The 15,423-nt window shown below is 42.3% G+C and overlaps 2 protein-coding genes across 2 annotated transcripts in view; both read right to left on the bottom strand.

Annotated features, from left to right (window-relative positions):
• CRY2 (cryptochrome circadian regulator 2) overlaps window positions 1-1,987 on the bottom strand; it is a 34,634-nt gene extending 32,647 nt beyond the window's left edge. Inside the window, exon 1 of the mRNA XM_058161721.1 lies at window positions 1,700-1,987. Within this exon, the coding sequence (XP_058017704.1) occupies window positions 1,700-1,893 (194 nt within the window). The 5' untranslated portion in view covers window positions 1,894-1,987. The remainder of the gene's footprint in view (window positions 1-1,699) is intronic.
• Window positions 1,988-10,451: 8,464 nt separating this feature from the next.
• SLC35C1 (solute carrier family 35 member C1) lies at window positions 10,452-14,727 on the bottom strand. Its single transcript, XM_058161722.1, has 2 exons — window positions 13,508-14,727; window positions 10,452-11,970 (listed from the first exon to the last, which is right to left on the bottom strand). The coding sequence occupies exons 1-2, from the start codon at window positions 14,088-14,090 to the stop codon at window positions 11,411-11,413; spliced, it is 1,143 nt and encodes a 380-aa protein (XP_058017705.1). The 5' UTR covers window positions 14,091-14,727; the 3' UTR covers window positions 10,452-11,410.
• Between the last annotated feature and the right edge of the window lie 696 nt (window positions 14,728-15,423).

Below are 15,423 nucleotides of genomic sequence, written 5' to 3'. Positions count from 1 at the left end.
GCCTCTTCAGTGATGAAATATTCAGACAAATCATTTCCCACTTCCCACAATCTTTCATTTTTTTGTTGTTAGTTGCAAAGTCATGTCTGACCCATCGACTAAAGGTCAGATAGGTTTTCCAAAAAAATAATACAGAAAATGCAGGTGTGGCTCTTTCATAACATAATTCTCATACGTGCAGATTATTGTTCTTTCCTTATGAGTCACTTTGAAATCTGTTGACACCTAGAAGTCAATAAATCAAGAAACCAACATAGGTGCATAACCTGAAGATCCAGGGACATATGTAGCCTTAAAAAATTCTGGATATTGTTTTTTAAAATCAAAGTTAATTTTAGCCTGGCAGGAAGCAAAATACTAAATATGTGACTAGGGAATAATCCTATTAACTATGTTTAATTTTAATTAAGTGTACGATATTAAAGCTTTTGTAGTGACTGAGGGGCTGAGTATGGAACATGGATGGCAATGAAATATTGAGCATAAGAGAAACTTGTGCACCCCTGTAATAAGGGAAAATATATCTGAGACAAACTAAAGAACAATATGTCATGTGACAAAAGACATGCATTCCTTATATGAAATTCAGTATTAAAGTATTGCAGGGCTCTGTAGCCCAAGAATCATTAGGCTACAGAGTTAACGCAGAAACCAAAAACAGAGTCCAGTGGTTAGGGCAGCAGTCTAGAAACCAGGAAATGGTGAGTTCTAGTTCCGCCTTAGACATAAAAGCTAGTTGGGCCAGTCACTCTCAGCCCAACTCAACTGACAGGTTTGTTGTTGTGAGCTTATTTTATTGCCAGTTAATTAAGAAAATAAAAGGCAGGCTAGATAGGATGGATAAGTAGATCTGAAGCATCCCCATCACAGAACTGCTCAGCTTTCATATTCAAATACACAAAGCAAAGTTACATCCTGCCATCTCTCAAGCTTATTTGACTCCGGTGTGAATGCAGTTAAGGTTTCCCAATTCTACTGCTCCTCTGATGTCTTATTTCCGACAGGAACCAGACTCCAGGCATTTCTCCCTTGGAGCAAATATCACCCCGCTTCTCTGACCTCTCTGGACAGCAGCGGATCGGGGAAGCGTCATATTGCACGGGCTTGCTATTTACTCCGCCAAGCGAACCATCAACAAGGCTCTTCAGCTCATCCTACACGATCCTCGACACGCGAGCGAGAAGTTGGCGAGGGTCAAAAGAGACCATAGGCGAGGGAGGAGAGGAATTGTAAGGCAGCAGGGTCCATTATTCACACGTTCATAAAACCATTACCCGCCCCACTTCTCTCCCCACCCCCCGCCGATCTGTTGTCCCTATTTCTTTTAATGTTTTCCTATTGAATGGCGACACACTGGACGCATCCACGACTCCCTCTCACATCGCTGCGCTTATTTTAACAGATCGGTCACGGCAATAGCACTTAAGACTTATGTATACCGCTTTACAGCCCTTTCTAAGCGATTTACAGCATCAGCATATTGCCCCCCCACCCAACAATCCGGGTCCTCATTTTATTGACCTCGGAAGGCTGAGTTATGCACGGAACTTTCCATTCGGAAGGGGCTGCGCTGCATAAACGTGACACTCGTGTCATATAACACGCAGGTGGCAGAGCAACCTGACCCGCTAGGTCTCGATTCCCCCCACCCCACTCGGCGGATGCGCAGGAGGAGTACCGGCCGCCTGACTCCACTCACCGCCAGCGGTTGATGCCCACCGCGGAGGACGCGGCGAACCAGGGGTCCAAGATGTAAATGCAGCGCACGGAGGTCGCTTCTCGGAGAGCCGCCTGCAAAGCAGGGTTGTCGTGAAGGCGCAACCCCCGTCGGAACCAGTGGACGGAACAGCCGCCGCGCCGCGGCCGAGGGACCGAACCGGACAAAGCAGCCATCGTCGGCGCAGCTACCACCGCAAAAGGCAACCTAGACTCTCCACACTGCCCGGCGTCTAAGTCCGCCCCCACCTCCTTTCCCAGTGCGACAAGCCACTTCCCGGGCGGCTGCTCTTCCTCCAGTGAGCATGCGCAGCACCGCCCCCTCTCCCTCCAGTAGCTCATTGGCCGCCTGAACTACATACATACAGTATAGTACATACAGTACTATAACTTACTGGGTTGGCCTTAAGAGCCCCGGACTGTGAGGGCGGTGTGGCACGTTTTCGCGCTGTGTAGGAGGAGGAGGAAGACTGGGTTGAAATGGTGCCACGGGCGGGGTTCGGAGGTAGAATTGAAGGCTTTCAGTTAAAAAAAAAACATTCCTTTTTGTCTCGGCAGAGCTATCGGCTCAGATTTTCAAAAAAAAAACACTGCATGGCTACCAGAGGGCAGCGGAATATTCAATCTTCGTGTACCTTTGCGCACGGCAGACCTGCAGTCTACCGCGCGTCCGGATTTCTGCAGCCCAGATTTGGCAGCTTTGCAACAGAGAGGCTTTCTTTTATTCATGGATCCTGGAATGATTGGAGCGTCAGGCGCCCTCTGGAGTCTCAGCGTTGTCTTATGTTTTTTTCTTAAAAAGGAAGACTTGAAATTATTGGGAAAATGTGTCCAATAATTACTTGGCTTTGTTTGCTTTTAAGTGGAGTTACTTTCAGTCTTCCCCCATAAGTTTCATGCCTAAAAATACTTTAGAGTTCCCTGTGTTTATACACTGTTAAACGAAGGTTTGTTGAATAAACCACAGCTGGATGAGTTTGTATGCCTTAAGTCAGGGGTCTGCGACCTTAAACACTCAAAGAACCATTTGGACCCATTTCCACAGAAAAGAAAACACCAGGAGCCACAAAACCCTTCCCATGGCTGACTATTTCTTCAGCCACAAACTAGCATATGTAGCTGAATTAAACATTGTTTTCTTCTGAAAGTTTTCTTGGATTTATCCATGGTTGGCCTACCGAGGGTCTAAAAACTCAATAAATTGCGTGCCAGAGGGTGTTGCACATTGGCGGTTGTGATGCATATTTTGAGTGACGGAGCTGCAGCAGTGGGGTGAAAGAGCCACATGCGGCTCCAGAGCCACAGGTTGCTGACCCCTGCCTTAAGTCATAAATATGCTTTACAAGAAGTCCAATCCAGTGCTTACATTCCATTTCCACTGCTTGTACATAGTAAGAATTTGTGTTTACGATACTGGCACATGACAATTAAAGGTAGAGATCTTCTGTCACTCTTCAGCATCTTGTCCTCAAAAGTATATTGTTTATGACATTAAAATCATGTTTTCAGATATTGCATTGGTAGGCCTGCCTGTCATACATTTATGTATCATAAAATCCTTACTGTGATCAATAGCCTCAATCTGTTCCAAAGAGGCTTGAGGAAATGGGTTACTATATAGACCTTCTTTGTGGTTCAGAATATTTGGAAGGCACCTGATTAGGAAACTAAATGTAACTCATATCTCCATTAAAATATGAGTTGTTTACTTCCTAATAAGATTGCAACTAGGTTGGAAGAACTAGATCTTAAAGTAATGTTATGCATATACGAAATGGTAATCTGTATTGTTGAAAAGGGTTCCTGGTCTCCTATTGTGTCTGGTACACTATTTGTCTTTCACTTCCTCCTAAAGTTCCAGTATTGATTATAATTAGTCCCGTTGGGCAAGATAAATTCTGGAATCTTAATTGATGTATATGATGCACATGATGCATATACATGCGTAGAGAGAAAGAAGTTCTTTATGATTCAACCAATTCATTCTGAGAGGTATTTATCTGATTTATATTTTGTCTTTCCTCCAGGAGCTGAAGGTGATAAATAGAGCGTATTTTTCTCCTCTCCCCCACAACAAAATGCTGTGAGGACTGAGAGTGACTGGTCTAAAATAAAATGATGAGTTTGTGGAAACTGTGGAAAAGGGTCTCTAGAATGTGAGTTTCCAAACTCTTAGACTAGCAACTTTTAAATCACACTTTAGCATACTCCCTGTTAGGCTAATTACCGAGAAGAATCAAAGGAATCAAAGTCAAAATCTAATTGACTCTGCACAAATTAAATCAACAGAGTGGAATAAAGTGAATGGAGGTAGCATATCAAGCAAGTTCTCTTCAGGACAGTGGGAGGCTTAGGAAACTTATGGTGGAAGATCTAGAGACCTGTTCATATGAGCCAGAAGCCCTGTTTACTACATCCATGGGTCTATGTACATGGGCAATATTGTACAGCATATTCCATTATATATAATACTCATCCAGTTTAGGGGAGAGTGTAGTTTTCTCATGATTCTCAAATATTTGTCTGGCTAATGTATTGTCTCCTCTTGTTGCGGTCCGTCAGCAGCCTATGGAGCTGGCAACAGAGTCGAACAGCGATGAGGCTGAGGTGAGGCCAGGGCCATCAGGAAGTGAGGTGCGGACTCCAGAGCCTCCAGAGACTGATAATAGTGAGGAAGAGGAACTGGAGGAGCCTGTTCCTAGTGCACGCATGAGAAGAGCTGCCAAAAGGCAAGAGCAGCTCGAGCAGAGAGGACACACTCGGGAGTAGGGCCAAGACATGATTGGCCCCTCCCATAAGGTTTAATAACAGACCAGCACTGGTGTTTCAACTTGCTGGAAAACAACGTTGTAGTTGCATCCTCTGCTTGTGTTTTTGTGACTTCTGGACATTTATTAGGAAGAGCCTTTGGCAGTTTGCCTAATTGGACTCAGGTTTGTAATAACTGAAAAATTTGTGTTTGGGAGGCATTTGTTTTTACTTTGAGTTGAACTACGCTGGGAATGAAGTAATTCCCAGCTGTTCGAATAAAGTTTATTTTATCATGGACTGAGTTTGTTGCTACCTACTTGGGTCTGGGTCACAACACTTCTTCTGTTTTCTCCGCATGGCACAGGTGTCTGAATTATGTAGCCTATTTTATGCAGAGGCTAAGGAACATCTTGGCTGTGAAAGTTGGACCATAAGAAAGGCTGAGTGCCAAAGAATTGAGGCCTTTGAACTCTGGTGCTGGAGAAGACTCCTGCGAGTCCCTTGGACTGCAAGGCGAACAAACAAGTCAGTCCTAGAGGAGATCAACCCTGACTGCTCTTTAGAAGGCCAGATCCTGAAGATGAAACTGAAATACTTTGGCCACCTAATGAGAAGGAAGGACTCACTGGAGAAGAGCCTAATGCTGGGAAAGATTGAGGGCAAAAGAAGAAGGGGACGACAGAGAACGAGGTGGATGGATGGAGTCACTGAAGCAGTAGGCGTGAGCGTAAATGAACTCCAGAGGATGATAGAGGATAGGAAGGCCTAGAGGAACGTTGTCCATGGGGTCGCGATGGGTCGGACACGACTTCACAACTAACAACAACAAAGGAACATCTTGCAAGGATATTGGAACCAGAGTAATCTACGCTGCCTGTTTGATTTACAAGCAAACCTGCAGGTTACATGAGTCTTTCATTTTTGATGGCCATTTTGACAGCTTTTCTTCTTAACACAACAACAGAGGAAAATACAATATTCAAAATAGCAGGAAGAGGACACATCTCTGCAAACTAGAGACATATTTCTAATCAATTCTGGCATCATTCTTGTGATTCAAACTGATCTGTATATCTGTGTGCCAAGTAAACATTTCAGTTTTAATGCATACTGGTCAAATATTTATGTTTAAAAGTATGAGAATTCACCCAAGAAAAAAAGGTCATTCCTGACATCAATCAGGTCCTAAAATACTGCTGTGAAAATGCAGTTTCTTTCCATATGTGTCATATAAATTTTTAGCACTAGTAACAAGGGGCTCATCTGTAGGATCACCTACTGAGAATTTCCTGTGGCCAGATTACATGTCATTTTGTACTTGCCTCCAGCTCATTGATAAGTCAGTGGTGAAAGATGGACCTTTCGCCGCGAGCTGAAGACGTATCTATTCTTCCGAGCAGGACTGGCTTAAATAGGGTTTTTTTATATATGGATTTTATTGGGGTTTATTTTATATTTTGTATTGTATTTTAAATTTTAGGCCATATTGAATAAGTTTTTTAAAGAGTGTTTTTATTGTAATATATGGTATTATTTTATCTGCCTGTTCACCGCCCTGAGTCCTTCGGGAGAAGGGCGGTATAAAAATTAAATTATTATTATTATTATTATTATTATTATTATTATTATTATTATTATTATTATTAAAACTATTTTTGTTTATGTATACATTGATGAAACAGTGGAAATGGGCCTGTCTTATGGTACCATATGATTTAACCAGATGAAATTGACAAATGTTCTTTTACCCTTCCAGCTCAAGTGACAGGAAAAATGTCAACACAATGGTGTCCCTCCTTTCCTTCTCAGTCCAGGAGAAGTAAAGAAGGTTGGGAATCCACCAATTAGGGCTTGTAACAGGGTGAAATCCAGCAGGTTCTGGAGAACCAGTAGCGGAAATTTTGAATAGTTTGGAGAATCGGTAAGGGAAATTTTAAGTAGTTCAGAGAACTGGCAAATACCACCTCTGGCTGGCCCCAGAGAGGGGTGGTAATGGAGATTTTGCAGTATCCTTCCCCTGCCATGCCCACCAAGCCATGCTCACCAAGCCACACCACGCCCACCAAGCCACGCCCTCGGAAACGGTAGTAAAAACATTTGGATTTCACTACTGGCTTGTAATAAATATGGACCAGAATGGCATTAATAGGCCATTCTGTGGATAAAGCAGGGAAGGAAATGAAATCTGGAAAGAGATTTCTTAAACTAGCTTTAATTCCAGTCAGACTGGGAGACCTGCCCTTTAAGCTGCTTTTCTGCAGGGCAAGAAAGCACAAAGTTAAGACAATCTCCTGTACTGTTTTTGAAAGCAGCAAACTTTCTGGAGTGAGAACAGCAGGTATAAACATCTTTGTCTTCCCATACTAATTGTGATCTACGCTTCATAGCCTAGTTGTTCAGAAATCAACAAATGTTCTGATGTAAACAGAGGAATGTGTGTGGCAGGGCTGACTTTTCATCTGCTTGCTCAGTCAGAGACTTCTAATCTGGCTCAAGTTGGGAGGAGTGAGTTAAATGAGATGACAGCCAAAAATCACTAATAATATTCATCTTGAAAGAATGAATAGAACAAGTGCAGGGGTTCAGGTAAGGGGCTTTACTCACCAACTTCTTGCTATTTCCTGTTAGCTAATGGTTTTATTTAATAGTGCAGTTCTGTTAGTTAATGATTTTATTGAATAGTGCAGTTAACCTTATACACCCTTGCTTTGACTGCTGGTTTCCTGGATTAGTCCCGAACTTAATTCATATTGAAATATGAGAGAGTTGTTGACTTTATGCGTACTCTTAAGTTTTATTTGCAAGTTACAATAAAATAGTGTTTGTTCTCTCAGTTGGTTTCCCAGATAACCTTTTTCCATTTGGCAAAGTCAATAACAGTACCATACTATATCCTCTTCTTCTAACCCTTGTTTTCACGGCATCTTCAAGTCTTGTCAATAACAGCATTGTTGCTTCTGATAGTCCAAGATGGTATAAATGCATTATTATTTGCTTTCTATGGCTTTAAAGTCATAGAATCATAGTTGGAAGGAACCATAAGGATCATCTGGATCAGTGTTTCTTAACTTCAGCAATTTTAAGATGTGTGGAGTTCAACTTCTAGAAATCCCCAGCCAGCACAGAATCTCCAAGGTTGAAAAACACTGATCTAAATCCTCTATCTTCAATGTACAGAAAAATCAATTAGACCATTCATGAAAATACAGAGTTCAGCCTGTTAAAAGCCTCTGGAGATAGTGAACCCCCAATTTCTATAAGTTTAGTTTTCAAGTTAAAGGAATTCATCCAAGCGATGTATTGGATTCATACATCTTTGTCTATTAGAAATCGTAGTTGATTTGATTTATATAATAGTTTATATTAGAGTATAAAATGTGGTTGATACAATACAATGGCTTGTATTGTACAATTCGCACAGCACGCTTAATCAAAATCAAACTAAAGTACAAGGTTTAATGTAAGATGAAAACCCAATCACTCTATATTATTTGAAACAAATTCAGGAAGCTTATAATAAAAAAGATTGAACAGGTAGAGATAGTTCCAACTGCTACTTGATTATGAAAGAAATCTGAGATCTTTTGAACTACAACTCCCAGTATGCCCAGCCAATTGAATTCTGGGAGTTGCAGTCTACATTCATTTGAAGGCCTCGGGCTGTGTCAGGTTGATAACTTTTTTTCCCCAGAGGAAGAGTTCTTATTTTAAATAGGTTTTCTTTCTAAAATATAAATAAAATTATAGTGGGCAAATCCCAAAATTAAATACATTTTAAACATTTTGGAGAGTCTATTTCATGCATTGTAAACATTCGGAGCAATTATTCATAACAAGAAAATATGTTGCTGCCCCAATTCAGCACATAGAGTTGAACAACAGAGAACAAAAATCTGATTACTTGCTCTCTAATTAGGTATTGCTATTAGGAAGGCACCATTTGTCATGAAGTAGTAGTTTAGGTGGTGAATTTCGTTCCCGGTTTTTTTTTTTTTTGTCTAAAATGCTCTTCTGCATTTTTTGTGGATAATACAGTGAGGTAAAGCCTCAGCTTTTTTCTAAAAAAGTACAATATGCAGACCTCCGGCCTCCCCTATCCTTGTCTAATTGTCACTTTTCTCATGCAGCCTAGCACATCTGCTGATCTGCTACTACTGGCCGAGCCACCTGGCTTTGCAAGAATTAGCACTGCCACTTTCAGTAACCATTAGGCCAAAAACATAAACAACAAATTAGGAGGATGAGCAATTGCAGCAGCATATTATATAAGCTTTTAGAAATCTGCTTACGGAGAGCCTCAGGGTAGGCCTGGTTGAGAAAGGTGCTGTACGACAGCTGGAATAATATGGAAACATCTGTAATTGGCTGTGATAAGGAAAGATTCATAGTAGCCACAGAGATATGAGATTTTACCCAGTATTAACACTCTTCTATTGATTGTTGCCATGCCTTGTTTATTGCCATGCTCGTAAATATTGCCTATGTTAGACTTTGCGGTTAAACATATTCTTCTGCTTTGCTCAATAAATCCTTTCAACTTCAATTATGTCTTCATGGCATTTAAGCCCACAAGCCTCCTGCCTGCATTTACTGTGGCAAGACAAAGTGTAATTGCACTCTGTGTCTGTACGCCACTGGTTTGCTTGGGACCAATGCAAGACTCTTAATAGGAAAGTCAGATTTTATATGCTTGTATCTTTTTCTGACCCATTTATTTAGCTTTGAAAGAATTACTATCCTGTGCCTTTACTTTTCATCTTGCTGGTTTTCTTTGTATAAATTTTCATCTCAAAAGAAAATAAAACGTTCAAAAGCAGTTACTGTTTGGTTAAATCAATAATTTGGGAGTGAGCGTATACAGTAAACTCTTTATATACAGTAGAACAAACAAGTGTGGAAACCTAGTCTCTTCAATTAATTTGGGTTAGGAAATGCTTATGTTTTTCCACTACTGTACAATGAACAGTTCCATACTGGACAGCAGTAATCCTTGGTCTGATACCAACTGACCTTAAAAGACCTAGAAAACACCTCAAGAAATGGTGGGCAGATGATGTAATCAGTTCAAAGGTGTTAAGTGGAAATTATCTGCAGTACATAACAGCAATTGGAAAACAGTTCAAGAGGAAGGCGGCTGATTTGGGCTGATAATGAGGATGATGATGGAGAATGATATTTGGGTTCCAGTTCTCATATACTGAGATGAAACTGGTTTGGTGCTCCAAGTTACTGACTAGCTGAAATAAAAACCTAGTGTAACTACCCTGCAGGGTTTGAAAACTAAGCCCTTCTTTAGAATGAAACTTCTACTTTGAGGTACGGGTAGTTCTCAACTTTCAACCGGTTGCTTAGTGACAGTTCAAAGTTACACCACCTCCCCATAACTACTTACGATCTGGTTTCAAGGTTATGACAGCTGCCATCTCCAGTGGTCACGTGATCAAATTTTGGGCACTTGGCAACCGGCCTGCATTTATGGCCATTTGCAGCATTCCTGTAGTCAAATGATCACAATTTACAACTTTTTTTGTGCGTGCCAGAAATATACATTTACTTTTGGCTTCCAGCAGAAAAAAATCCAATTGATTGGGCCTGCTTAATGACGGATTCAAAAAAGATAATAAAATTAGGGTGGTGACCCACTTTACGATCTGCACAACTTGTGGCCATTATTAAGTTGAGGATTATACGTATTTACGTTTGCCTTTATGTTTATCCAAGCCATTTTAGATTAAGGAAATAAAGGCAGTTTTGTTGAAGCAAACTGAATGGCCATTAAGCCCAGAGTCTTCGCAGCACAGTGGCTAACCTGATACATCCAGAAAAATTATAAGCAGTCGATAAGGACAACAACCTCTTTAACTAATTCTCCTTCAGGGTTGGTTTTAAAGTATTTTGCCTGTGAGTCAGGAGGCAATATATTATCAGTGCCCTCTGCTCCACTTCCCTATCATTTCTACTGTTGCAAACAAAGCAAAGAGCCATTCTGAAAATAACAAATCAACATTTTATTAAACACGTTTATCAGTTGCAGATCTACAATGGGGATCTACACCTCCCAACACAAAATTAGGAAAGCGAGAATAAGGTAAGGACACCAGCAAAGGTCAAAGGCAAACGGAATTATACATTCCAATGAAATTTGGCTCCTGAAGCCAAGAAGGCCCTCTCAATAAGGAGAGTGCGTATCAAAAACTAATGCACTCACTCACGAAATGAGCTTTAAGAGCAAGAACACGTCAATACTTCAACTTTGTAAGAGTCCATTAATAACCATTGACATCTGTTTCTTCAACAACGCTTGGAAAAATAGTTGTGACTATCTAAAGACATTTAGATCTAAAAGAAACCAAACCAGGGGACCTTTCAATGCCCTTTCCTATTTTCTTTAGTTCAGTTCCTTTCCAATTAGTCTGTCCAGACGAATGATAAATGTGCTAGGAAGCACTAGCAGAAAAATGCTTGAGAATCCTGGCATTGGGATTACCTTTCCGCCAGGCAAGTTGCAAGTCTATTTCTTGCAACTTCTTTGCCCCACAAAGGCAAGAGAGCCAGCAATCTAAGAGAACTGTTCTCCTGTCTCTCCAGGAAGCACACTGGACTGCTCAGAGTGATGTGTGAGGAGACAAAGAGAAACATATCTACAGAAGACACATATAACTTCAAGCAAGTAGAGCAAGGACCCACCTATTCCTACTTATTTAAAGTTGCTTTTAACAACACACACCCTCACCTTTACTAAAGAGAAGGTGTTTGCAAAAGGAAATCATTTGTAAAAAATTTATCCTTTCCCAGTGATTATTGTAGCAAATATGCAGTACATTGGAAATCTCGGCCTATCTTCTATTTTCTACATGGGTAATCACAGGCTACACTTGCCTAGAAACAGTAAGCTGTCTCTTGCTAGTTAAATTTCATTGAGTGAAATGCAAGACTGGTGAATTCAGACCAGATTGTCATTTTTTTCATTTGCTTTTGGAAGAGGTTCCACCTGTACTTTCTTCATCTCCAACCCTTTTACCCAGGTATATGCAAAAGAGCCTGCTAGAACCATCATGTTACTAGCCCACCATAAAAAGCTCTTGGTTTGTTCATAATAGCAAACAGCTAACACTGTCTGGGCACAGGCTTTGGCAGTCCCAGAAACATTATGTGTAAGGGGGCTGGTATATTTGATCTGAAGTCCAGTCACATAGCCGATAGCAAAGCCAAATATCCCACCTAGAGTCATCATGCCCCAGAAATGGATGCTTCCCAATTTATCAAAGTGGTAGAGTGTGAAGAACTCTTTTGTGAACAACAAAAGGGGCAAAAACAAGACACAAGCATTCATATTGTTATAGAAAGTCAGACGCCAGATGCTGCCATCCACAGCAGGAAGAACTTTTTTAGTATAAATAGCATTCAGTGAGACACAGAGGCTGGCAAGTATCCCAAAAATGATGCCTGCCCAGGACAAAGTGCCTTCTGCTCCCTCTTGATCTATCCCAAGCCAGAAGCCACCTGCAAGGTAAAAAGAGATGGAAAATATACTGATTGGACTACAAAAAGCAGGAGGCAAGCCTCATATCTATGTACAATAAAACAATTCGGAAATTTTTAAAACTTCAGATATAATAGACTAATTTTTTTCAACCTCAGCTACTTGGAGAAGTGTGGATTCAACTCCCAGAATTCTCCAACCAGCTATTCTTAATACACTTGGTGGATTAAAAAAAATTCCAGCCTAGCCATCCCTGGAATTTCCCAATATATCCCATCTGAATATTTATCAGTGTCTGAGCTGAAATTGCTTGCTGAGATTGAAGCACTATTCATTAAGACCTCTCACTCCATAATCTTCTGTCAAAGAGTGTCTGTAAGTTTTAAAACATAATAAACATAATAGCCATATCCCAAAGTTGCTTTTTCAAGAAGCAACTGGACTTTCCTGTTTTTCTTTTAAGATGTTTTGCTTCTCATCTAAGAAACTTCTTCAGCTCAGAGCAAAATGCCTTCAAAGAAAAACAAGAAAGTCCAGTTTCCTCTTGAAAAAGCACCTTTGGGACAACTATGACCTGGATGGCTGAGAATCTCCATAGATATGATGCTGCATGTATCTTTACAAAAGTGAAGATTTATATTCTCCACTAGATTGTATATTAATAGTTAGCAAGCTTAAGCAAACCAGTAGTAAAAGTTAGAATAGAATCAATTCTATCAAGTTCTCTCCCACCTGATATTAATGAACAAGAAATGTTACATTAGTTTAATTCCAAGCATTATTGAGCAAGAAAGATTTACCAGACTATCTGACCCTCAGTTTTTGTCCTGTAAATTGGGAACACAAACTCCCCCTTTTATTATGGCCATATATCAAAGGTGTAGCCTTGCCTTTTCCATATGTTTAATTAACAAGCCTCTCCTTTCTCCTACACTCACAATCAATAATGGAGATCTGAACTGTATGCATATTGCATCACCAGGAAATCCTTTTCAGGATGCATTACTGTATTTATTTCCTTATAACTTCTAAGATTCTATAGGATTGCACTGTTCTTTTTCGACGATCTCTCTTATTATTTAATCTAAATATCTAAATATCTATTAGACAAGGATCGTGCAGAAAAGAGTTATTAAATCAAGAATGGTAATGCAGAAAGCCCACTCTACTGACTGCCGTGAGTTGTGCATCATAACCAATAAAAATAAGGAGTAAACAGCTTTAGAATATTAGCAGTCTCTCTATAGTTGCTACAATTAAACTGAAATCCTGCAAGCAAACCATTAAGGTTCCTCTGCTCCATGATGCATTTGACACTTGTTTTCTTGGGTAAATCTCACTGAATTCTAAAGGACTTATTCCCCAATAAATAAACTTTTGCACACCATAGATAACAACAAATGGTGCACAATGTCAACTTCCATCATTCCCAAGCAGTGGTAAGGCTGGTTGAGGATAAAGGGGGACAAGCTCCCATTATCCTCAACCAGCCACATGCTGGGGAAAGTGGCAGCCACTGGATTGCTTCCCTGGGGCCATTGGGAAGGCTCCACTCACCAATGATAATCCCACATGAAAGAAGGGCATACAAGGATGTGGTTTGCTTCAGGAGCAAGTAAGAGAGGAGCACATTGAACACGGTGGTGAGAGAGCGGCCCACGTTGTAGAAGGCCACGCCAACGAATTTGAGGCACAGGTTGTTAAAGGTGATCATGCCAATGAAGACGAGGGAAAGGGGCAGGACGCTGCGGGAGACCTTGAGGTCGAGCCGGATGGAGGGAAAGTCCACCAAGCCCGGCGGAAAGCAGGAAGCCAGCAGGCTGAGCAGCTTGCAGATGAGGACGGTGACAAGGCACTGGTAGAAAGTGACGAAGAGCGGCGCATCCAGGCGCAGCGAAGGGCTGCCCAGCAAATACTTGTTGAGGAAGACCATTGTGATCGAAATGAACCAGTAGAGGCAGACCACCACGGCGATCCGGGCGGCCCGCAAGAGGAACGGAGGCTCCTTGCTGCTGCTGCCCTCGCTCTCTTCTTCTTCCTCCTCCTCTTGCTGCTGCTGCTGCTGCTGGAGAAGCGGCTCCGACGCACCGCCGAGGGCCATTTTCAGGATCGCAGAGCGCTTCAGCTGGACTCGGTTCATGTTGCCAAGCCTCGGCCGGAGCCCTGCTCCCCGGCGAGAGGGAGCAGAGGGCTGCAAAGAGCTAAGGCATTTCAGGTCGTTCCCGAGAAGGTTAACGTCCGGTGCACCTTCGGATGTAGGCCTCCCCCGAAGCCGCCGGGAGAAACCTGGCCGACCGCTTCCTTTTTCCTTTGCCCTCCTCCCCGCGGCGCATCCCAGTGGCGGCTGCGCCGCGTGCGCAGACGAGGCGAGCCTTTCCACGCTTAAAGGGGCCGCGGCCGCCGATCGCCGGAAGCGGCTGCGGGCGCTTAAAGTTAAACCCTTAAAAGTTAAAAGTTCCCCGCTTCTGGGTTCCTCGGCCGGGACGACCTCGGTGGCGCGCCCGGCTGGCGGCGGTCAAAGCCTGCGAGCCGCTTTGAAGCGCCCAGTCCGGGATCTCTGGGGATTAACCGCTTGCTTGCGTGCCTGCGCGCCTTTCTCCCGAGCAGGGTTGAGAGGAGGATCGCGGCCGCTTGCCACGTTGGGGTGCCCCAGCAAGCGATCGATCCCTTGGTTTGCGTTCCCTTTTTCTCCCTCTCTCTCTCTCTGCGGTGCTCTATGGGCCCCGCTTGGGCAGTGGGAGCAGCCTTCTCTAGCGCAGTCTTGCTCCAGGCCAGGCGAAGTGCCCTCCCCCTCTTTTTTTTTTTTTTGGGTGGTCAGGAGCAAGTTGATAGGACAAGTTCAGTGAACCCGGAAAGCACCAGATTCACGAAGGCAGGACTTGGCCAGGGATCTCCAACCTTGTCAACTTTAAGACTTGTGGACCTCTGGACTTGGCTGTTCAACAATAGCCTGACCAAAGAAGGCTTCCAAATTTCTCATCCATTTGGCTTATATTGCTTATGGCCACAACCACTCTCTTGGGTATCTGTTAGCGTTTCTAGGTAAGATGTGACAGGGACAAAAACAGCTGCTCCCATCCCATTATCATTTTCCTGCATCCTTTTGAAGCCCCTCTTTGGTTCCCCTTTTGCACAATGATTGACAAACCCAGACCTCTGCTGATGAGAGAGTTCTTGCTCCAACTTGTCTTAATACACCGCTAGCCAACAGCTGATGCAATATCTGCCCATGTTTTCTCTCTTGATACCTTTGCTTCCCTGCTTTTGCCTATAAATAGAAGGTAAAAGAGGAAACAAGGAAGCAGGTGGTGTATAGAGAATGAACAGCTGGACTCGAGTTCCAGCTGTTCATTCTCCTTTTCCCAACTTGAGTCACCCTCAACTGCGAAATGGGCTGCAAGTGTAGTAACAGTGTAACAACAACATAATATTTTTTGGCTTATTTTTTTTGCTATGATTGCTTATTTGCTATT

This window comes from Ahaetulla prasina, chromosome 1, assembly GCF_028640845.1.
Source record: "Ahaetulla prasina isolate Xishuangbanna chromosome 1, ASM2864084v1, whole genome shotgun sequence".
Taxonomy (NCBI): domain Eukaryota; kingdom Metazoa; phylum Chordata; class Lepidosauria; order Squamata; family Colubridae; genus Ahaetulla; species Ahaetulla prasina.
This window is presented reverse-complemented; position numbering and strand designations above follow the sequence as displayed.